The sequence below is a fragment of the Simochromis diagramma genome, unplaced genomic scaffold (assembly GCF_900408965.1).
Source record: "Simochromis diagramma unplaced genomic scaffold, fSimDia1.1 OVJJ01000753.1, whole genome shotgun sequence".
In the NCBI taxonomy this organism is placed as follows: domain Eukaryota; kingdom Metazoa; phylum Chordata; class Actinopteri; order Cichliformes; family Cichlidae; genus Simochromis; species Simochromis diagramma.
Window position 1 is genome coordinate 10010538 of NW_024387523.1, and position 24459 is coordinate 10034996.

General features: G+C 44.4%; 1 protein-coding gene across 1 annotated transcript in view; it reads left to right on the forward strand.

Moving 5' to 3' along the window:
- Positions 1-523: 523 nt before the first annotated feature.
- The window catches only part of jarid2b (jumonji, AT rich interactive domain 2b), a 109204-nt gene continuing 85268 nt past the window's right edge, over positions 524-24459 (forward strand). The window contains exon 1 of the mRNA XM_040021359.1: positions 524-1131. Coding sequence (XP_039877293.1) covers positions 1087-1131 — 45 coding nt within the window. The 5' untranslated portion in view covers positions 524-1086. The remainder of the gene's footprint in view (positions 1132-24459) is intronic.

Genomic DNA, 24459 nt, shown 5'->3' on the forward strand with positions numbered 1-24459 from the left:
AGGTCGAGCTTTAATGTTTAACCACGTGCTCTGAGGTTGTGTGGTTGTGGTGTGGGAGTGGCGGGGGGCAGTCATTCGCATTCAAATTCGCGTTAGGGAACCCTCACTTTTTCTTTTTGTCCCCTAACAACTTCTTAGTGAAAATGTTAAATCCCATTAAAACTGCAGCATAAAACTAACTGTCTTAACATCAAAACCAAGACACAAGAGTAATTTTTTTTTTAAAAAAAGAAGAAGATAAACTTTATTGTGACCACTGGTGTTTCCTCGAAATGACCTTAGCAAGCTATTGCTGCATAGGACTTTAAACGCGCCATGTAGTGCAGGATTACTAGGAAAAAAAATGCTTGTTACGATTACCACAAACACACCATAAATCCGTAAAAGAACACGGTATAGGCTTATCTAGCAGGGCTACGTGCTCGGGGTTGTCTCTCGAGAATTTTTTAAAGTTGCCGCTGATGGTGGCGGTGTTGTGCGAGGAGGCGGAGGCAGTGAAAGAAAGGAGCTGCTCTCGGTAAGCACAGCAGTGCCGCTGGATCTGTCGACGACCTCAGGCTCCAGCCCCCCTCCAAAAGAAAGGAAAAAAAAAGGAAAGCGACGTGACACCTAACGTTTTATTTTGTAATTTTATTTATTTCTCGATGTCTCGTCGCCTCAAACAAGATGTAACTTTTCTGACATCACCACAGCTACATTCATGCATTTGAAAGGAGCCGGGAGCGAGTGCGCAGAGACGAGAAGCCGAGCTGTCGGAGCGAATGGAACTTATTGTTGTGCATTTGTTTTGACTATGTTATCCCCAAGTGAGTTTGGCTTCAGTCCGTCTCTGTTCGTCGTCGACTCTTGAATATATATATTTATATATATACATCTGTATATATAGATATATATATTTCCGGGGGATTTAATCCGAATTCTTCAAACGGGGAAACACCGAAGGAGGATTCTGCAAAGCCAGCAAGCTTTTCCTTACAGAGCCGGGGATTTAAATCGTCCTTTGGAGCTCCGGGAGAGGCGATAGTCAAAGAAAGAAATTCATGTGGCCATTCTCTCTATAGCCAAACATTTTTGGGGGATTGCATAATGAGCAAGGAACGACCTAAGAGGAATATCATCCAAAAGAAATATGTAAGTGAACGCGTGTATTTTTTATTATTATTATTGCCAGAAATGCTCACTGATATCGGCTCTATTCAAGTTTGCCTTTTCTCTCCTCGATGAAAACGCATAAACTTTCCATCACGGGCTGGTGAAGGTTACCATCATGCAGCCTGGGCTCCATTTGGGTCAAATATCCTCCAAAATGTAACGCCTTTAAGTTGCCTCGACGTGTTAACAATAACATGTCTTCTTCTTTCCTTTTTTAATTTAAAGAGACAGCAATGTTTATTCAACGTCTGCTGCAGCGTTTCTTCGACACCGACCATGTTTTAGGCTATTTGAACATCGGGTGCTTTAGTGGTGCTGGTTGTAGTAGTGAAGGGGGATTGCTTCGCTTATTTTGACCGGTTTAAACCCGTGATTTTGTGCATAGCATGCTTCGGCTGTGCTACAAGGCCCCTAAAAGGTTTTAAATTAAAAGACTTGGCAAACAGTTTCCCAGAATACGCTTTTGTTCGCTAGCCGTTTCTTGCTACTCAGAGTCGTGAAGACGAGCCTGTCGGCCATGGCTCGGCTATTGCGACTTCATTTCGTCCCATGCTGAGCATTTCGGAATATATGGCTTACTATAACCCTTCCTCAAGCTCGAGCCTATGTGTGGCTAAGTGTTCACGTCCTGGCGCAGGGTGTATATGTATCTATGTGTGTGTGTGTGTTTTTGGTGTGGGGCTGACAAACCGACATGTTTCGCGGACTGTTGTGGCTCTTTAATTTTCTCCGTGCATCAGGAAAAAGGGGGTCATGCGATTAGGCATTTTCATTCAATTTCCACCTCTCGCAACGCTGCGGGCACACTCCTGGGTTTGTTTGTTTGCTACACGCCTGCCCTCGGCTTTTACCGCCGGCGTACACGTCAAGTCCAGCGCCGGTGTTGGCGATTTTGGATGGTCTTCGTGTGACCTCTGAGAAGGAGCAGATATTGCAGCAGCTCGCTGAGGGATAACTCCATTTTTCTCTCTCTCTCTCCTTTGCTATACTACGGGAGGTGTTGGGGGGGGGGGCGATAGCTAACTAGCCTTTAGGTCCTCCTCGGCTGCTTAATTCGGTTTAACGCGACACTACTTGGTGGACATGTTTGAGACAAGTGTTTCTAAGCGGTTCCATCTTTTTAAAGAGACTGTGTTCAGTCGCATTGCAGAGGTTCATGTATGAAGCGACCATTTTCTCCCTCTCTCTCTCTCTGTGTGTCCCTGCAAGTAACACTGGTGAATTTTGTAGAGGAGGAAGGGGCTGTGAAACCAGGAGCTAGTCCAGCTCGGCCCTGGCTTTAATTACAGGCTCGCTATAGCGGTCCATCTGCGTGACCTAAACAAAGACTTTTAATCTCGCAGTGTGCTTGTACTTTAGCCACCATCATTTATTTATTTTTAAATTATGACTGCCCCCCCCCCCCCAAAAAAAAAAATATATATATATATACACTTTATTTTTTTGCACTTCTTTGATGTATAGATTGTTGCTGTGCGCCCACCGGACACATTGTTGCCTTTATTTGCACGAGGCACGAGGCATCTCACGTGCGCTAATGCTCGACTGACTGAAGTCAGCAGAGCTAAACACACCCCCCTCACTCCAAAACCCATCCTCACTTAAAAGCCATGTGGACTACACCTATAAAAGTGTGCACTTCTTCTAGAATTTATTTTTATTTATTTATTTTTGGAGCAGGGTGCATTCAAAATCATCGTCTCAAAAAGTGTTGCAAAGGGCCAAACCGAGCAACAGGTCTGTGTGAACAATCGGGGGGTCTGCGTCCGTGCAGTTGCTCGTGAGCTTTTTGTTTGCCCCGCAACAAGTGCAGAGAATTATTAAAGACACTTTGGTTGGTTGGTTTTTCTTTATTTTATTTTTTTAGGGTATCCCCTTGTGTCCTATGAATAAGTGTTGGAAAAGTAGGGCATTACATCAATGACCCATCACTGATAAATTATTGTTGCTTTCCAACACAGGAAGGCAGTGTGCTGAAATGTAATGGCATCAACATTGCTGGAAAGCAACATAAAGGAGAGTCATCTTTAGCAAAGATTCAATAAGTGCCGGTTATTCATTGCAGCTCAGGCTTTTCTCTTTTTTTGGAACTTCGCTACTACGTGAATATTACAGAAATAAAGTGCTCTTTGTCCCCATGGTGAAAATATTATCATCATTATTATTATTATTATTATTATTATATAAATTATGTTCAGCCACGATGGTGATCTTTCTGACACAGTCTTCCTCTGAGCGTGACCGGATAGTTTCAGTTACATTGATGTTAACTGACCATAAATTCTGCTGTGTGTGTGCGCGCGTGCGTGTGTGCGCGTTTGTGCTGTAATAGTGGGATGAGTGTTGCAAAGATGACACGTTTTTGATCGGATCCGCTTATGTGTAAGCTTCTCCCTGAACTGAGGAAACAGGATGTGCTGTAGAAATTATGACTAACTGATATAAAAGTCCCCATCTAAAATTGAGGCATTGCATTGTGGCCAGCCAGTTTCAGGCTTTCTAAAACTGGAAGGGTTTTTAAAATAAATAAATAAATAAATTTAGCCTTTTAATAACTCGTTGTATTATTAGCTCTGGTGACAAAGCATCTGGACTTTGGGATGGGGGCTGCTTGACTGCAGGATGCACATCCCAGTGCTATGTGTGTTTTTGTGTGCATGTGTCTCACATCTGTCATGTGTTTTCTGCAGCTGCAGTCAATGCATAATGTTTGGCCTGAACCAAACTAGGCTCCCAAACGCATTTACAAAAACCTGGAGGAGTCCAGATCGTCAAGGCCCAGCCCCCCCCATGCTGAGACAGGACTCCTGGCCCCTTAGTGAGCCACCCCTCCCCCGGTAATTAGCGTAAGACAATTATACATGCTTGGCTTAACCATTTCCCCCTGAAACATGAGCGCGGGTTGCCACCCTTGCCTTCTGCACCCGATGAACGCCCGCTGTCTTCGAATGACACTGAAAATTCAAACAATCGCAAACAATTTCAAAATGGTGAAGTGAGCGAGTTCTTTTGGAAAAAAGCAAAACAAAACAATGCGGGGCGATCATCATTTCCCACAGGGATTGCGAACGCCAGTGTTGAGAGAACAAATCCAGAGGACAAGCTCACCTGTCTCCTGCTTTCATGTCAGCAAAGAAAAATCTATTTTTGTAGGTTTATTTTCTTATTTGTTGGCGTCTTCTTGAACCAGGGGTCAGCTCTGTGTAATGGCTGAGGTATCACTAATGTGTGGCAGACTTGTCCTGTCTAACGAAACATGACACACTGTGTTGGTGTGTGTGTGAGTGTTGTAAGCGAGAGTAGCTGCTCAGTGCAGTCAGGCCATTTTGTGCAGAGTCTGCTCTTCCTGTAGGCCCCAGCAGGGGCTAGGCCTCTGATTCAAAGTGTGTGTGTGTGTGTGTGTGTGTGTGTGTGGGACAAGCACAGCTGCTGCAGGGGCCTTTACAAATGTAAAGAGGCTGTCAGTGTTTGTTTCATCAGGCGCACAACTGATGAGGGCCAAGTTGAAAATCCATTGCACTGTGAGTGTGTGCGTCGAGCACGCACAAAAAGAGGAAACAAAAATAGAGAGCATGGCAAGAATGGGGGAGTGCAAAGGCACAGACTCTCCCTCCTCCTTCCTCTCTTTATCCCCCCCCCCCAGTCTTTCGGCCTCGCTCTCTCGCTCTCTCTCTCGTTCTTGAGCTGTCCAAATGAAATGTGGGCCTCATGTAGGACCATGAAGAGAGGGTCACAGGGTTGTTTTTTCACCGTGCCTGAGCCTCAGTGCGGTTCATTTAACCTTATGTTTCAATGCAAATTCTCCTTTCATGAGCTCTCTTCTCCTCACGTGTGCAACATGGCAGGGTTCACTTTCCAACCTCTCTGTCACTATGACTACGGGGGCAAAAGCAAAGTGTACCGTGGCAAGAGCGACATTTTACTGCCTGTTTATTTTACTGTTTACTACAGTTGAGTTCCACGCAACCGCTTCTGTGAAGGTGCTTCCCATATATTTTCCACGAATGTGAGGACGGGGGGGGGTAAGGTGAGGATTGAAATGGCAGCATTTTGGTTTTTTTTGTTTGGTTTTTTCCAGGGGCGGGATCGAATGAAAAGCAATGGAGGGGGGTTCTTTTAATCTGAAACTATCATTACTCTCCTTTATTGTATTGTTTTGTTTTTACATTCACCGATAGGGGGGCAAAATAAAATCTGGACCTGCTTTTATTGCATTGCCAGGTTGTAACAGCATGGCATAAAAGCAACTGCCAGCAAAATATAAAAGTCCTCATGGAGATTACTGGCAGTTTGCACACAGTGCAAAATGAAGGAAACAAAATCGTGATTTTTATGTGCTGCTTGCACTGCGCAGAGAAATCAAAGCCTAAAAAAATAAAAAAATAAAAAACATACAAAACACAGCCATATGTATCAAGAGCTGAAGTTGGCAGGTATGTGAACATCACCAGGCGTTAGTTAATGTGTCCCCATGCGAACAGTTGTGTGTTGAAGCAGAAGAGAAGAAGAAGCCTTCCCACACTGCAGGCCCAGCCTCACATCCCTTTGGCCTCATCCTTCCTCTCACAGGGCCTGCTAACTTGACAAGCGCTGCCAGAAAGATCTCTGGGAGTGAAGTTGGCTAGCCCAGCCTCATTTTAATCCAATCTTCTTCATTCCTTTTTTAGATTTTTTTTTTTTTTTTTTTTTTTTTTTTAAATGTATGTATTTATTAGGTTTGCACTTTAAATGAGAAGGCAGTGTGGCTTTTATGCTTAAAGTCTGCTTTGCCAGTGGAGAGTTTACAGCATCATTATAAGCGTTCTGTGAGTTGCCGGCTTCAATTTGGACCGGCGAAAGGTGTTCAGCAGGCTTCTAATGCCAAGGCAGCTCGGCTACTTCCTCTAACATAAACCCCTTCGTACCCATTACCTCCCTCTGCCTTCGCTCCTCTTCCTCCCTGCATCCCTTTCCTACTCCATTATGTCACAGGCGCGCAAAGCACAAACTCCTGTTATGCAACACGACCTTTTCTCTTATCAGCTGTTGGCACCGAGCACAATCTCCAGCTCTTTGCTGGCACTGATGCACGCACTCACAGACACGCACAGGCAAAGGTCTTTAGGTGTACACCTGCAGTCAGTAGGTGAGATAAACTGGTTTTAAAACCAACCTCTCGACGCATTTCGTGAGTATCAGCGGCTCGAGCTATTTGCAAGAGCAGTGAAATAAAACTGGGTGTGACGCTCTTTGTTATACGTGTGTGTGTGTGTGTGTGTGTGTGTGTGTGTGTGTGTGTATTTTGGTCAGGAGTAGTGCGCATAAGCCTGCGTAGGTGTGTCTTTTAGGAGGAAACAGTCCAGTAGTTGGACACACTGCAGTAGTGGAGAGCCCATACAGATAGAGGTGTGTGTGTGTGTGTGTGTGTGTGTGTGTGTGTGTGAGATGTACACCACTTGCGTTCCCTCTGTGTGCATCTTCATTTGAGTGATTTATTTCCTCCTGCCCCTCTAGGTTTGGATGGAGATTTTGGGGAGGGGAGTGTGAGACAGCTGGTCAGCCCCCGAGTGGCTGTGTGTGTGTGTGTGTGTGTGTGTGTGTGTGTGTATTTGCCACAGCTTATCCGTTCAGGATCCCCGTGAAGCTGAATCAACACTTTAGCTTTGTCTTTGGTTTGGCCTTGGCCATAAGAAGGCCAGCGAAGGACATTCATCCACAGTAGGATGTAAATTATTATCAGTCATGATATCATCCTCCGAGCTCTGTCAGGTGCCTTCTTTTCACATTACCTACGGTTGCTTTTGTTTCCAGCGCAGCCTTTTTAATCTATGCTCTCTGGAATCACCGAGCCGCTGTCACTCGCACCGGCATTAGCTTTTAATGACCATCGTGCGCGCCTCTTGACCGATCTGCGCTCACCTTCTCCCCGCTTTTCATCTCGACCGCATCAGTTTAATAAACACTCCTCACATTTTCATCCCGTGGTCAATCCCATCTGATCCCCTATTGTGACTCCCGTCGCCTTTTAAACATCCAGTGAATTACGCCTCGGGGGAGGATGAAGCAACAAGAGCAGAGGCTCAGTCACTATCGATCCTCCGTTCCTCCCCTTAGCTTTCTGCCTGGAATATCACCGTTTCTCTCGTCACCCGCACGGCCGCGCGCACGACTTCACGAAATATCTCGGCCGAGCCGGTTCAGATGAGGAAATCCCTGGGCTTCCTTTTTTGAATGCAGACGTATCGTGTTTTCTGTAAAGATAGCTGGTTGCACAGTGTCATCAGATACCGCTCCGGGAATCCTGTTCACGCTTACCATGAAGTGTACATTCATAGCTGTTCTTGTTATGCGTTTACAGTCTCGCAAGCTTTCTGCTAAGCACAGTAATCTATGAATCACTCTTTTATAATAGATAGAGCAGCTTGTCTCTTTCTGCTAACAAGCCACTGGTCACTCTATTCAGACCCCTCTTTGGCACGGTGCTCACTTGGCTTACACATTGCTCTCTCATTAAATCTTTTTTCCCCCTCCAGTGTTTTTTTTATTTTATTTTATTTTTTAAAGTTACATTTATTCCTTTTATTCCCTCTGTAGCCATTTGTAGCTCTCAAACGTGCATGGGTCTGTGACCTTCCCTCAGTTAAAGAGCACTCAAATATAACCCTTTTATTTATTTATTTATTTATTTATTTATTTATTTATTTATTTTTAAATAACCAAGCATTTGGCCTCTCATGAGGGGGAGGCCTTAATTCAGGATGGCAGATTCCTCCCCTCCTAGTCATGTGGAGTAATGAGCCATTGGAGCAGAGTGGCTGGGTGGCCAGTGTTGCTGCTTAATCTCTATTTTTAAGCTCTTGCAGAATTTTTTTTTTTTTTTTTTAACAGGGGTTTACTGGGGTGTGGGGGGGGGGGAATATGTAGAGACAGAACAGCGAGTCTAAATCTTGACTTGATCTTTAGAGCAAAATGTCTGCTCACAGAAGAGGTGTTAACTGCATCTGGCCCTCTTCTTGCAACAGTTCAAACAGTATGTAGAGGAGTGGAGCCGAACATGTTTCTGTGCTGAAACGCGGTCTTTGGGGAGGGGAGGGGTCCGTGTTGTGGCTCCTGCTCCTGAGTTGTCGGATGTGCCCGGTTCCCTTGCCAGCGCGGATGTGCGAGAACAGGAGGGATGAGGAGGGTAGCGGCAGGATAAACTTGATTTGCAGGTGAAATGCTCATTCTTCCTCAGTGCGTCCTTCCTGCACCCACATTCTCTTACAAAAAACCATCACATTATCCCTGCTCCCGGCTCCCATCATGTCTTATAATGGAATACAGAGTGGAATTTTTGAATCTGTTCCACTTCGATCTCTCACCCTCCTCCCTCTCAGCTCATTTGCTCGATTACTCAGCACAGCTTTGGAGATAGAGAGGCATCGGGGAGTTTTCTGTTAAGACACCGAGGACAAGGAGAATAAGGAAGGGGACCCTTTCTTTTTTTTCTTTTCTCCACGCCTAGCTGTGAAATTGCAGAGGAGCTGCAGAGGAGGAGCCCGTGCATTGTTGGAATCTGTTTCCTTGTCTTCAGTCAGTTTTAGTGTGTGTGTGCGCGTGTGTGTGTTGCATATGAGAATAATTTGTTAGAAAGGCCAGACTGCTCAGCGACACGTTTAGGTTGTTGGTAGTTTCGGAGCTCTTCCTCTTACATATTGCATTCCTCCATCTGCTTTGTTTTGATTTGCACTGCCAAAGCAAACTTCGCAGTCTTCTTACAGTTTGATACGACACATCTGTGTGAGCGCCCAGCCCGACACAAACGCAGCGCTCAAACATACATGCACGAGGGCATGTGTTCGAGTCTCCGGGGGTTGTGATGCCACAGTTGGTAAATCTTTCACTTTTTTTTTTTTATTAAATAGTCACATGAATCTTTTTTTTTTTTTTTTTTTTTTTCTTTTTTTTTCTATTCCCACAAATGGAAAACATGTTTAAGAAGGGTATGAATGGATAAGTTGGTGAAGTAATATCGACTTTTCTTTCCTTTCTTTTGCCCATTGATTTTTTTTTTTATTTATTTTTTTTCTTCTCTCTAAGGTGCTTTTTAAGGCTTTCCACAGAGGGAAGCAGAATGTGAGTCAAAGGCATTGTTCCCCCTGTTTTAACCTCTGCTCAATAGATGAGGGCTTTTACAATTCTCGTAGCTGCATGATTTCCTCCAGGCCGCGCAGCAGGGAGCTATAGTGCATGGTACACTGAGGAGAGGGCGCCAGACTCTGGGCTGAATGTCTGGCCGGCCTCCCCCTGGCCCCGGATCAAACGTTACAAGGCCCGGGGGAGGGAGGGAGGGAGAGAAGTGAGAGAAGTGGGCTCTGGAATGTGCAACCTGTGATCGTCAGAGAGAAGAAATCCAGGAGGATAACAATAATCAAATTAGGCACCATTTCAAGTAGAATATCCATGGTGATCTTGGTTAAAGGCAAGGCCTGCTCCTTCAGACTGAAGCTCTTTGCTGATGTAAACCTCTGTTTGTTCTTTGTGTGTGTGTGTGTGTGTGTGTGTGTGTGTGTGTGTGTGTGTGTGTGTGTGTGTCTATTTAAAAGATGTAATTGTTTGAGGATGTGGAAAGGAAATGAGGTAACTGAGCCAGATTGTCACAGATGCAGAATGACAACTTTCACACACTGTAATGAGTAATGTAGAAACAAATTCTGGATAAACATTAATGACAAGCCAAAGAGCAGGAGGTTAACCCCCCCCTCCCCCTTGGCTATGCGTGTGATGTGTAGCTTTACGTGCACGAAAGGTGGGGACTTGAACCTCCCACCCCCGGCTTATAGAAAGTGACACGCAGACACTATTTCTGAGCAAACGACTTCTTGTTTTTTTTTCTCTTTAGGTTGTTGTTAAAGCATCAGGATCGCGGCTGCATTCTGGGGAAGTTACTCGATTTGTCTTGCAGTGATATGAGTAATCAATTTTTTGTGAAACTGAGAACATGTAGTTGAGAAGGGAAAACTTTTTTTTTTAATTTTTGTTTCAACACAAGTCAGTAGAATATTTTTAAAAATAGAAAATTTAAAATTGAGACTAAAGACTCTGCTGCAGATGAAATTGTGAGACTATGGAGGAAAACAGAGAAAGTAGCGCAGCAGTAACCAACTCTTTCTTTAGAATAGAAAATGTACTTTTCGCTGTTCTGTTATTTACTCATCCTTTTTCTTGTATTACACAGATCTTATGATTATATTCCGTAAGCTGCGATAGTCATAGGAAACGGTTAGGCTTTCGCAATTTCTGACAATGCCTTATTTCTTGACCGTAAGCCCTTTCTTTGCTTTAAACATTATTGACAGACACTTTCACTTTGAGCAAGCACCCAGTCATTCAGTCACAGAAATCAAGAGTGGAATTTCATGTTAGTCATAGCGCTCGGTCACTTATGACGATTGTTATTTCGTTTGCTTTAAAAAATTCCTGTCTGGAGACCCGAGTGGTGGAGAACTGCTGCCTTATTACATAATTTCACCGTTAATCAATAGAGTAGATCTACTCTCTGCAGAATAGTTTCATTTTCCAGGAGATGGTTTCATTCTTCTTCTTCTTTTTCCTTGCTTTTCTCACTTCTTGAGATTTGTATGTGTGCAGTGTTGTAGCTGTATTTAAATTTGCAGCTGTCACTCCTGTCTTTATGTGTCAAAGTTGAGTCAGATTTCATGCATGGGCACCAAAACCCAACTGTATGCCACCAAAAATAATATTGTGAGTTGTGTGTGAAATTTAAGATTAGCCCATGTTTGCTATTAGTTTGATCACCTGTAACCTGTATTTTTGATTGATTTATATTTTTGATGTTTTGGTTGATTGGAGCCCATTCATGCCATTTATAAAGCCACAGTTTGAGCCTGTATGTTAGAGAGAAATTGTTGACTTTTGTCTTTAAGATGATCTAATAATAAACGTATAGGCTGGAAAAATTCGCTCACAAACAAAATGGAAATCTTCGAGGAAAAAAGATGCAACCGGCACCATTAAACATCGCCCACAAGTGATGACACGTCTGATGGTGATCTACATTTTGAGGTTCAATGCGCGATCAACCGCTGATAACAGATTTTACAGCACTGCTGTAATGTACGTGAGAAGCTAGCTCTTGATCTGGATCCGTTTGGGTTTTTCTTTTTTAAATACTGAGAAATTCAGTGATGGATTTATTTGAAAGGCTGACTCAGACAAGTGCAGCCAGTAACGCAGTTATCTAATTTATACACGAGTACCACCCTGCCGGGTGACTCGGGATCAAACCAGCAGCTGGTTGGAGAGCAAAATATCAAAAACATCGATAATAAGTGTCTCTCTTTTTAATTTCTTTTACTGGTTTACCTTTACACTCCCTCCTCTCTGCTCAGCCTTAGATTAATTTTTCACTTCCTATTCTGACTGCAGTTTGAGATCAACTGCTCGATGGAGTGTGATGTAAGCATGTGAGCGCGTCGCTCTCCTGTAGGGCGCTAGCTCAGCTGACGCCATCTAATAGCCCCTCATGCATCACCTTCGCTCTTCGTTCCCATTGTACCGATGCCATTATTCACCTCTTTCTGAAACCCCTTCTCCCTCCACGCGGTTTGTCCCCTACGCCGTCTGTTCTTTCACGTTAACACACATCTTTCTAACCTCCTCTCAGCATTTATACTGCAGTGTCCCTCACCTCCCCACCCCTCACTACCACATCCCTTTCTCTGGGCCCCTTAGGCCCCCGAATTTGCCTTTGTGTTCGACAGTGTAGCTAGTTGAGCAAGACTGTGTGTGTGTGTGTGCGCGCGTTTGAGGGAGGTGAGTTGCAAGGGTTTTGTCCCAAACTGAGTTGAAAATCATTCCTTAATTGCCTCTTGTTGTTTTCTTTTCCCCCCTCTCCCCTGTACTCCTGAAGCCTACGCCGCAGGTCCGAAAGCAGAGGGACTCCCTCGCCTAAGCCCTGATTTTGTTTCGTAACGTTCTCTGGCTACGCTGTAATCTGCAGTCATACAACTGCAGCAACAACAACACAGACACACAGCGGCTTTAAAAGGGCTTAAGATGTTGGACACCGCAGAATACAAAGAAAATGGGCTTTGATTTCGCACTTTGAGGTGTAGGTGAGATGTAAATGAGCTGTTGTTTTCAGTGTGAGAGCTGTTAGTTTAGCCGTCGGTATCTTTGTTTTCTGAGTTTTGACATTCTTGGTTTTTTGTTTTTTTTGTTTTTTGTTTTTTTTTGGTAAAAAGTTTTGAGGCAACGTCGCTTTTGTTTTTGTACTTTAACGGTCACGTGTTTTGTATGTTATTCCCTGCGGGAGTAATAGATTTGGAAATGCACATTAGGAATTAAGGAGATGTGCATTATGACCCACAGCTGTCCCGTCTCCAAACTCTGAAGGCCTACGTTATTTTATTTATTTGTTATAATCAGTTATGGCAAAGTGAATTCTCTTTTCTGTGTGAAAGCACTGCCCGGCTCTAGAGTCTGACCTTTTTAACCCTGTGATTGTGAAGGTGTAAGGGTAGGTTAGTTTGTGTGCGTGTTTTCCCTAAAGGCTAAAAGTGTCTTGAAAGATTGTTTGCTTTAGCTGAAGACCATCTTCTTTCTGTCTGAACGTTTTTCAAACTTTAAATGGGAGCGTGATGTGGCCCCTGATTAATGCGCCCGGCCCATTTCACTTGTTCGGAGGTGCTTTTTGAGAAATCTGGGCCCTGCAGATCAGCTTGATGTGCAGCAGCGTGCATGAGTTTAATGTAGATAAAGCAGAAGATCTACATTTACTGTGGCGACAGGCTTGAACCTGTGACACTGGTGTGAAGGAGCATTTGTGTTGGTGGTTAGGCCCTGTTTTTCCTGTTAACCTTCAGAGAAGCGCTATGGTGGCTTCCATTAACGATCAGCTGGCAGTCTTATCTCCCTGCTAATCTGCGTCAACCCTTTCCGCTCTGAAAGGGTTGACGCAGATTTTCTTTTTAAATTTATTTATTAGCTTCTCCCCCCCCCCCCCCCCCCCATCTTAAAATGGGGCAAGGGTGCTGAATGATGACAGGAAATGTTGACATTTGGGGTTTGAACTTTTTGGTGTGTGGAAAGGCCCAAATCGAGTTTGACTGACATGTCGGGCTCTTTACAGGATGAGTCTGTCGTAGTTGTTTGGACACAGGATTTTCTTTCCTCCCCATACCTCAACGAACTTAAAATGAGAGGACATGAAGCGCTGTCGTGGCTTCAGTCTGCACCACAATTACAGACGAACAGCCAAAACGTGCTCGCAGCCCCTGATGATCTCCCTAAAACCATGCCTCCCGCTCTCCCTCCCTCCCTCCCTCCCGTCCTCCCGTCTGTCTGCCTCGCTCCCACTCCCCTTTAATTTTTACTCCGCCGCAATATCCTACCTAGACCGTGATTGTTGTTTTCTGAGAGCTGGAGCGGTGTTGTTGTAACATAATCATTTAGTCTCCCTCCCGTGGTTCTGGCAAGCTGCACGCTGAAATCCATCCACTGCTCATTTTTATGGGGAGCAAATTTGTTGTAGCTACTGTGACTGCTGCTGGCTCTCCTTCGCACTGTATTTACCGCAGTAGATGGATATCTCCCCCCGCAAAACATTTGAGAGATGACACATGTTGTATATACACATTTAATATACCCCAGAGGTCATGCCTGTGAATTTGATTAGTGCGGCTGAAATATGATGGTTGTGATATCGAGTGACTTGGCCTATATTGAATTTTTAATCTCCCGTGTCGACTCCGGCTTACGTGACGTACTCTTCGTTCTGATCAGTGGCGTTGGAGCCGGAGCGTTTGCTGGGTGTCCCGTAGCGCCGAATCAGCGTAGTGAAACATGGCACCTTGGGAATTTTTTTTTTTTTTTTTTTTTTTTTTTAAAGTTTAACTCGAAATTGTTTGTATTTTTATGGGAAAACACACAAAAGTTGAGGCTGTTACAAGGATTCCTCAGAATGACAGTTTATAGCAGAGCCCCTTTGAAATACCGTGTGGCATCATGGGAAAACTCCTGTATTCTTAGCACTTCTGTAAAGCAAGAAACTAATCTTACCTGCTCACTCTCCTCCTATACAAATTATTAAATTAATACACATCACTCATTTAGTTACTCGAGTTATCGCATCTGCGGCGCAGACCAAATCCCCCTGAATACTCCCTTTCTGTGTGTGTCACAGATGGGGGCACCTAAAGGGGGAAACCCTGATCGATTCGTGGGGCCCAGAGCTGCACAGGGGGGCCCTGTAACATGACAGGGATTAGATATTTATTGTTTCAAGTGCAGAGCGAGTTGTTGACGTGAGGCCCCCCTCCGAGTTCCTAGCTGCGCTTGTGGTTGCAAAATCGCGAGAGGTTCAAACAGCGAGAGGTTATCGTCTCTCTCCTCTCGACGGTGGAATAAATCCCATAAACAATCCATCTACAGTGCGGTTTAAAAACCCGAAACGACCGTGAGTCTGGAGGATTAAACAACTCCGGCCCTCGCGGACGTGTCCACCGCTTTGACAGCGAGCTTGCATGCGATTTCCATAAACGAAGGCGTTGATGTATGAATAACTTGTCAGATGGATTGATTTGCGAAGGCGTCTGTCACTCACAGACGCAGTTTATTGTGATTCAGGTCCAACCTGACCCATCAGAAGTTAACAGACATTGAACGACTTGCCGATTCTAAATTGCTGTAGTTCACCTTTTTTTTTTGGAAACAGTTATTTTGTTTGCCTCTTCTCATGAGAGAGTACAAAGTAAAGTTAGGCTGACACCAGACTTTGCTTTCCTTATGGGACGAATGTTCTGCATGACAAGGAGGTGAATGCGTATCCATTTGGAGTCTGCAGTCTCCTTTCTTCTGCTTTCTCTTTGTCCCCTTTTCTGTTCTTTCGCCCTCTCCTTTAGTATCTCTCAGGCTGGTAGGTGTTTTCAATGCAGCTATTGTCACTTCTCAAAGAGCAGGGGGGGCTCGTGAGACCCCCGTCCCCCTCCCAACAATGGGCACATGCTTCCCCCTCTGTGGGATTCCCGTGTCTTGGTGTGTGTGCGTGATGGTTGGAGGTGTGTGATGAGGCCTTTGTGGGACTGGGAAGCACCTCTCATCCCTCTGTCATGTTCACCTGTTTTAGCTGCAGGTGTTATGGCAAACTGAAGATCAACCATGACCGTGGATAACCGCAACGCCGTTAAATAAAAATACACACAGCTGTGGGGTAATTTTACACTTGTGTGATTTTTAGACAGATTTCATGTATATCGAATTTTATCTGGAAACTACCTGAAACTACTTTTTTTTTTTTTTTTTTTTTTTTTTTTTTAAAGCTTTTTATTAAGAATCTCTTTTAGCACGAGCGGGCCTGCCTTTTTTCAGCTGTAGCGCAAACCTTCTAACCTTTTATCATTTTGCTCTTTTTCATAAATATGAATAGCAGAACTGCTTTTGTTAAGGCATGCAAGAGACCTTTACTCTGTATTCACAGGCTGTGATCCATGAATCGACTATTAGGCTGATTGACTGAGTTGTGGTCAAACTATCTGCAGAAAACCCTTTATGCTATGAGAATTAGTTACATTTTCAGGTGTAATAACATGTAACCAACAAAAGGATCCCAACAGAAGCCAGGAGGAGTTTTATTAGTGCTTGAAGTGGTGCGTGTGCTCTCATACGCCATGTAAAAAGATGGATCTAACGGCACTTCTGATGTTTTCTCTGTCAGTTCTGGATGAATATTCGGTGCAGAAAACGCATCAAGGCCATTTAATTTTTTGGGGGGGTTGAAAATTCTCTGAATGGAGATGCCTTGTGGGACATCCAAAGCTACAGTGATGAAGAGGGGAAAAAATCTGTCCCTGTCGTTTGAGGATCAAGGCACAGGATTAGAAAATGTGATCTCTAAATACAAAACCTGAAAGCTGTAACAGTGGAGGCCTTAAAACTTAAAAGGTGCCTTTTGCGGCGGTGATGAGAAATCTTTCTCTCTCTCTTAAAAAAAAAAACAAAAACCCTTTCTATTCTCCTCACGTACACAAACAGACAAGATGGCTGCTTGAGGCTGGAGCTGGCTGTTACACCTCCAGCCGACATAGGGGGCACCTTTTTTTTTTTTTTTTTTTTTTCTCTTTTCTTTTTACCATCTCTTAACCACAAGAAAAAGAAGTAGGGGGATTGAAACATTGGGTTAGGAGCTGCTTCTATTCCTGAGCATTCACACGAACAGCAGATTTTTTTTTTATTTATTTTTTTTTTTTGTCCTGCTGTCTTTCTGCAGAGTTTATGTTGAGCTTGCCCAGTGTTTCCCTCTGTGCGACGGTAAAGAAGTAGGTCAGAGAAGAGATCCCATTCGGCTTGAGCTTAGCTGTTAGTGCTAGTGCATGTGCAATTGCATACATGTGTGGGCACACGGTGTGTAATTTGTTTCCTTCCGCCAGGAACCAGCCTGACCTCCTCCGGCTTCAGCAACATTGGGCGTGTGTGTGTGTGTGTGTGTGTGTGGCAGCGAAGCCACGGCAGAGCTCTGCTCAGCATCGCTACAAGCAACAGAGTCAGCAGTCATATGCAGACTGATAGCTGAGGCAGTGATGAGAGGAGGCGGAGACTGGACAGGGAAAGCACTTTTTTTTTTTTTTTTTTTTTTTTTTTTTTTTTTTTTTTTTTGCTCTTTCAAAGATGGGGTGTTTGTTTGAGGAATGCCGAGAGAGGGGAAAAACGGGCACTGGCACGAAAGGCAGGCAAAGAAATGTAGAGGAAGAGGTAAAACTGGAAGGGTAAATTATGTCTCTCATACTCGCTCATTTCACAGTGCACTGCTGTTGTTAGGGGATGGCTGAGCTGCTCCACCCCTTCCCCCCCACAAGAGCCAATCCACTATCATATTCCTCCCCATCCTGCCATCTGATTGGTGGGCTCTCTGAGCCAGAGGAATAAAATGGGATTGATGGGGTAATCTGGGGCCGGGGCTCAGGGCAGCAGTAAGGTAAGCCTAACCTGGGAATCAGGACAATTGTACAGGGCAAGAATGTGGCTGTGGTCACACAACTGAGAGGAAACACATGAACGGCTCAGATTTAAGAGTTTAAGTCTTTATTTTTAAAGAACACACACCACTCATCCTTTTAGCTCCAGTGTTTAAAGCATATGTGCAAGTAATGCTTAATTCTGAATGTTCATGATAATGGCAGCATCTGTCATCAGTTTCCAAACGTGACCTCTCAAATCCTAATGTGCCCCTGGAGTTGTGAAGGTGGGTGGTTGACTGCTACCTCATACAAATTTCGCTTTAAAGTATCAAAAGATAGACTAGGTAGCGTAAATAACTTTTAAAAAAATATATAAATATATATATTGTATTGCACAACATGGCACTGCTGAGCTACAGAGGGCTAAACGACTGACTGATGTGAGGGCCTTGGCAGAGGAAAAGCCACGGCTGCACCTTCTCCCCCCTGGGTATTGTCATGGCTCTGAATGGCTAATGGGAAGTGAAACCAGAGCTGGAGATTGCTCTGTAATGGCTTCTGAGCTATGTCCTTGGGTATGTTGTATACTGTACAAGAGCTGAGTTTTCTTAAGCTTTGTTTGCAGCAGGAGAAATGCTAAAATAAAATGCATTTGTTACACATCTTTCTACTTCCATAGGCTGGGAGGCGATTTTTGAGGCTTCCTTTTATTCTAGCGATTTGTGAGCGCACGCAGTAAAAGTATGTGCTAATGACATTCAAAGTGCACAGATCTCTCTTGTGTGTTCTTCTTTGCTTCAGTCTCCCTAAGACACCCAAGTTGTCCAGGTGAATGTAGATGAGGGGAGAGATCAGGGCGTGCTCTAATCAATGACCTGCCAAATACAATAAAAACCACTGCTTGCCTCTGGCCAGTCAATAAGTCATTGATTCGGAAGTGCAGGTGTTTGGGTGAGAGACTTCAGGTCCGGAACACTTGTGTTGTATTTTTCCTAACTTTTCATGAATGAAAGTCATACTGATGATTATAACGTTTAAACAATTTACCAAAAAATAAATAAAAGCTGATCATTTTGTAGTATTTGGAAGGAAGATGACAAACTCAGATTCCGCTAATTGTGACTCTTCTTCTAACTCTAAGGTTTTCCATTGCTGTCACCTCTGTTCATACACCATTCTCATCATATCTGCGATATGCTGTTTACCCCCCGAAAGAGTGTCAAAGGCACGTCCACATTGAGCAAAAATCCCCGTCTTTTGGGTTACTGGGAACTGATCAGAGAAGCTGTGTATCAGCCTTTTTTGTTTTCTTTCTGAAATGACAGTCACCACAAACCACACACTTTCACACCTTGAGGAGGAGAAAGTTTGTGTGTGGCGTGCCTAAGCCGTCCCATAAGGCCCACTCCCTTCTCCCTATATATACATATATTTATCTATATTTTAAAGCTAAAACCTGGTGGGATTAAAGAGGGTGACTCAACGGTCCAGCACCTCTGAATGAGCCCAGACGATGAACAGGCCTCAAGTTAATTATTCAAACCAGCAGGAGAGTTGCCTGGCATGCAAGCATGCACAGGGTTTCCCCAGGGATAGAGCAGGGGCCTCCTTCTCGGCCCTCCTGTTGCAGCTTCGACACGCAAACTGCTTTGAAAGAGTGAAAAATGGTTGTCTTTTAACTTGCGTCAGTTGTTGTGAATCTCACGAAGAGTACAAGTTTTTTTTCTTTTTATTTATTTAAATGTGAATTTGTGAATCTGTGTGCGCCGCCATTAAATGTTTACGGAGCTACTTGTATCTCTGGTTTCAGTCTTGCATGCATGCATGAAACATTACTTTCAGATAATATTTTATTCTTAGTCATCCGTATACTTTCCCCTGCACCGCCACCATTGCCTCCTCCTCCTCTTCCTCCTCAGCTGTATTGACAGGAAGACTACCTGATTTCAAATGAGTTTCATTATTACACAGCTGGCAAGAAAAGCCTCCATCACCAATAAACATCAAGAGCTCAGAGAAGGGGAAAATCTGATTATGTCACCACTGGTTTTCCAAAAAATAGTCACATCCACAATCTATTACGTTTGGTCCACTCACTTCTCCAACACTACACTTGATTGCCAGGAAATAAGATCCCACGTAGCTTTCTTTTTTCTTACTCCCCCCTCAAATGATGCCGAGTCCTTATGCAGGTGAATTTACCACAGAGAGCTGTACGCAGACACACTGCTAGTAACACAAGCTGACATTTGCCCCTTCTGTCTTTGATCCCACTTATCCGTGGATTACAAAAGAAAAACGGCACCATGCTGTGTGTCTATACGCCGAGCCACATCATTACATCTTTTAGATGGTAATTTCTGAGAGCTCGTGTTTGTGTATGCAAGGCAGAGTGAGCGACTGTGTGTGTGTGTGTGTGTGTGTAGGTGTGCACAAGCTGATGGGGGGTGGTGTTTGTATGAAACGACGGGACGCGATGGCTCTCGGTGAACAGGTCTTCCATCGGCTGCTCACTTTACCTGGCGGGGGGGGGGGGAGTGGCAGGTGCGACCTCTTCGGTGAGTGGAGGCGTGGAAAACGAGTACAGTGCAGTTAGTACAAACGTAAGCGCCTTGACACGTACTCCTCCATTGTGATGAGCAAAGCCGAGATGATGCGAAGCCACGCACTCTCACATACTCCTCCATTGTGATGAGCTGTGCAGATAGGATGCAGAAAGCCCAGAGTCAAGCGAGTGTGTTTGTGTGAATGCATTCATGTGGTAAAGTGCATGTTTACAGTTGGATCACACCACCCAAATGCTACAGCTAAAAAAGTGTGAGATCTGAGTTTGTTGGTGGTTCTACAAAAGCTTTATTTTCTGGGGCATTTTGGCCCCAAGTACCTACGGAAATTGTACGCGGCAGATTTTGAGCTTAAAGTGGCAAACTTGGGTATTCTAGTTATCATAAAGGTGCTTTTCTTTTGTTTTTTTCTTTAAAAGATAGAGTAACAGTGCCATGCACAGAGGAAATGGAAAAGCTCAGAGCTGGAAAATAACCCTTAAAACCATGAACAATGGAGAAATGGCTTGAAACATCTTGACAAGGGAAAAGAAAATCTGAAAGCGTGGAAAATCGTGTCATTTTCTCCTTGATTAGTAGTCTTGTTTCTAAACTCTCACACTAATTGCCCGTACAGCCTACAGAATAGTTCACCTTGTGTTAGCATGTACAGCGGAGTCGTTCAGACGCTGCTATCTGTTAGCCTAGCACCACGTGTGGGTGGCTGGCTGGATTACAAAGGCTTCAGTGTGCCGGCCTCTCTTCCTACTGAGTCGTCACACAGAGCAGTTTTGAATCTTTCTGACAGGATGCCATCCTCCCCCGCGCTCTGAAGCTTTAGTGGGAATGGGAACCCGGATACTGGTGATTGCAAACTTGGGGGGAACCTTAAATTTTTTTTTAAAAATTCCCGCATCACGCATTAGTTGGTTTTATGGCTAGAAAAGATGACCTCCTGAGGTTTGTATCGGTCTGCACAAGCGCAAAGGGATTGAAAGTGTGGGAAAAAATCTTGGGAAATTGAGGGGAGGCGGGTTTTGGGGGGGTTTACCCAAAGGCCTTCCTTTTCTTTTTTTTTTTCTTTTTCATGTGCATGTGGTTTGCGTGGCTATCAGTCACCACAAACTCACCACTTACGCTAGAAATGGAGGAGGGGAGGAAAGTTTTAAAAACCTTTGATTTCAGCGAGGATTGTTTATTGGAGTAATGGTCCAGCTGTGACTGACATAGCTTGTCCAAAAAAATAAAGAGAGAGAGAGGGCACAGGTATGGTGTGATAGAGGCGAGGCGAAGTTGTAGGCAAAAAGGAAGAGGAGAAAAGATGGGGAGCAGGTGTGGAGGGAGAGCGAATGGGAGACAAGTGGGGGAAGAACAGGGATCAATGGCTGTTCCCTAAATAACGGATGTTTGGGGCAGCAGCACCTTGGCCTGTCTTCCGCTGCGAGCAGACACTGCACAGAAGCATTTATCTGTGCAGGCTCACACATGCATTTATATACACACACACACACACACACACACACACACACACACACACACACACACACACACACACACACACACACACACACACACTCCCCTGTGGCCTTTCCTGTGCTAATTCTGCTTCTTTTCCCAGTTATTTTGGTTAGAGACTCTGTTAGCTCCAGACTCCCAGACTACCCCATAGCCAATAAATTGCCAGTGCCTCCTGGGAATTGTGGTTTTTAAAGGGTCATAGTCACAATGTCCCACCCACCCCCAACCCACTTACCCTCCCATATCCAAGGGTGTGTAGAGTTCACCCCGAGCCTAACAACATTACACTAAGCTCGATGTTACAATGCAGATGCCAGTTTGGCAAGGAGCACATGCATTCATTTGTTTCTCATATTTTAAATGTTTTCGTCGGGGTTTCTTCTCTCTGTTGTCAGGTTCCTCTGGTAAGACCGAAATGCTTAACCTCAGGAATCTAAGGAATGTCCTTGCAGACCTCAGCATCTGCGCATAAACACACTTAATGCCACGTCATTCTCACTACATCGCATTTTTCTTGTATTGCTTCAGGTTTCCTTCCGTTCCCTTTTATGTCAGTGTGAGATGAACGGGGCTCGATAGATTAATACTGATTATTTATGCATGGGCCAGCGCGAAGGCGCTTCTCCACGCTGACCTGTGAGGACCTCTCTTTCAGTGACCTTTTGCTTTGGGCCAAAAACGGACAAAATGAGCTTGTACACAGAGTGCACAAGTGTTTTAAGCTTTTTATAGCAGGATAAATGCTTTGCAGATCATTTTGAACTTGTTCTTCCTGCTCAGTTGAGATGAGAACACACACACACACACACACACACACACACACACACACACACACACACACACACACAGTGAAATGCACAGGAGCACACATTTGATTGTCTTTCTGCGCTCTTGGCTCTAAAGTCGTGGCTTGATGGAAAGTGTAGTTTGAGTGGTAGATCTCTTTAAGTTGTCGCCCTAAACGTGTTCTACTTCGGCAAAACGTGCTCCTCAGGTCTCAGCCTCTGGCACTTTTCCAGCTTCCGTGCGTGGGTGTGTTTTTGATGGACGGAAAGGAGAGAGAGGGGAAAAACGGTCTTGATTACAACCAGGAACGAGAAACCAGCGTTTCCTCCTCTGGAAAGGAAGATGACAATCAAGAGGAAAAGGGGTCATTGCCAGGTTAAATCAAGCAATTTATGCCTCCTTTTTTTTCTTAATGTTAGGGGGGGGAGATAAATTTTGACATGACACATACTCTGATTTTAAAAAAAAAAAAAAATTCTGGGTCTCTGGATGCTCTCGTAGTTTATTAGGACATCTGCTGCTGTTCACGCCAGCTTTAAAAATCTGGCAGCACCACACATGACCAGTGGAACTTTCTTTGTTGTCTTTTTTCTCACAGAAACCTGTCAGCTCAGTTTTTCAAAGCTTGACGACAGCATGCCCACACAGTCGACATTTAAAAAAACAAAAATCACAAACTTTTTCCCCCTCCCTCGGCTCACTCGTTCCTAACCCCGTTCTGCTGATTCCAGCATGCTTCCCTCCTTGCTGCACACAAATGTTTCCTCATGAGAAATCTTTCTGGTTTTCATTAAATAATGAAGCCGACATGAAAAGAACGATTCAGGGGATTCTGACTCAGACCTGGATTTGCCTCCAACGACCAACTCTCCCTCTTCTTTTCTTTTCCCCCTTTTCCCCCCCGGCTTTGCATCATCCCCCTCCTTTCATAATCATAGCGTTTCATTGCACCGTAACCAGGGGGACCGATTTGAGTCAGCTCAATGATCGGGAAGGCTTTGTTGTGGTTGCTGCAGTAGCATCATTTTTCTGAGACAAACACAAGTCACGCTTTGGAGGTATTTCCTAAACTCGGGGCACGGGTTGATGACGAAGTGGGAACTCCTGTGTTGTCACTTCCTCCCCCCTCCCAACGTCAGATTCTGTTGGAGATAAACACGAAACCCTGGCGTCGGTTTAAAACGTGTTTTCTGTTTTCGTTATTATTAGCGCCGTGGTTTGACATTGTGGTTTGATCATCCTCTTGAGTATGCGATTTCCCCGCTAAAGAAAGACAGTAATTGTGGCAAGAGGAAAAAGTCGATCATCTGGGTGGGGCGGATGAAACGGGCCGGAATTGCACCGAACAGACAAAATGAAACGCAGTGCAGGATTTATTTTTTATTTTTGGGGATATTAAACAGATTGTTGCAGCTCGGTCTGTGGTGAATATCAAAATCTCATTTGTGGTTCAGGCTGCTTCTGTCTCTTGTAGCTTGTCTGAGTCACAGCAACCCTCTTTCTTTTTCCTTTTTTTTTTTGGGTTGTTGTCAGACTTTAAAGACAGACACACCACCACCTATTATTCACTCATGGAAAGATTTCAGATGTTTAACTTGACAAATCTGGGTTTTGTTTTGGGTTTTTTTTCTCCCTTATGCAGTGATGCAAGACGCCGGGGGGAAAAAAAGAGGGGATTTGGAAGCAAACTTGGACCGCATGCTGTGGTCTAAACCGACATATTAAACTAAGCATTTGTAGACCTTTAACCAGACTGCTCATTCGTCTATTGACATGAACCTGACCTCAATCCCTGGCTGGTGTTTCTCTCAGCCCGGGCTCTTTTTACTCACCAGTGACATTGTATATACATTGCATAGGGCTCTCCCATTGAGTTTCTGTGTTTCATTAACAGTCAAATTGGCTGGAATCATTTAGAGACCCTATAAAGTGGCTTGTAAGTCAAGAGCTAGGGGGAGTTTTAATGTGGTCGGGACGCCATATCACTCACCTGACCGTGCTCCTCTGGTTATTTAGGTTTTCCTTTGATCCTGCCGAGTAAACCCTTCCCCACCCCTCGCACGTGGTCGATGATTAAGCAGACGGCTCCAGAGTTTAGACAGTTGTCTGTGGGTGTATATGTGTGCAAGATCCTAACCCTAACTTGTGCCAGCTTGCATTTGAACGAGGAGTTTCATGTATCTAATGGTAGATTTTGGTAAATCCATTTGATGGAGTGCAGATAAATGTGCGTGCCCTTCTCAATAGGTTATTGTGACCCTCATCCATCCACGAAAGAAAAGCTCGAGATCGTGATTCCATAGTGGCAAGTAAATGGAGATGGATGGCCGGGGCCGGAGCCAGAGTGTCTTGTCCGTGTTTTTTAGTGAGGCGACACCGAGGGCAGCGGTGGAATGCAGTTTACGCTACAATGCGGAAACGCTGATGCTCTTATATGGATTTACAGCACGCAGCAGAGCTTTGAGTGAAGTGAGGGAGGATTACGCCGAAGCTTTTTGTGAGCCACGGAATGCAGAAGCGCTCAG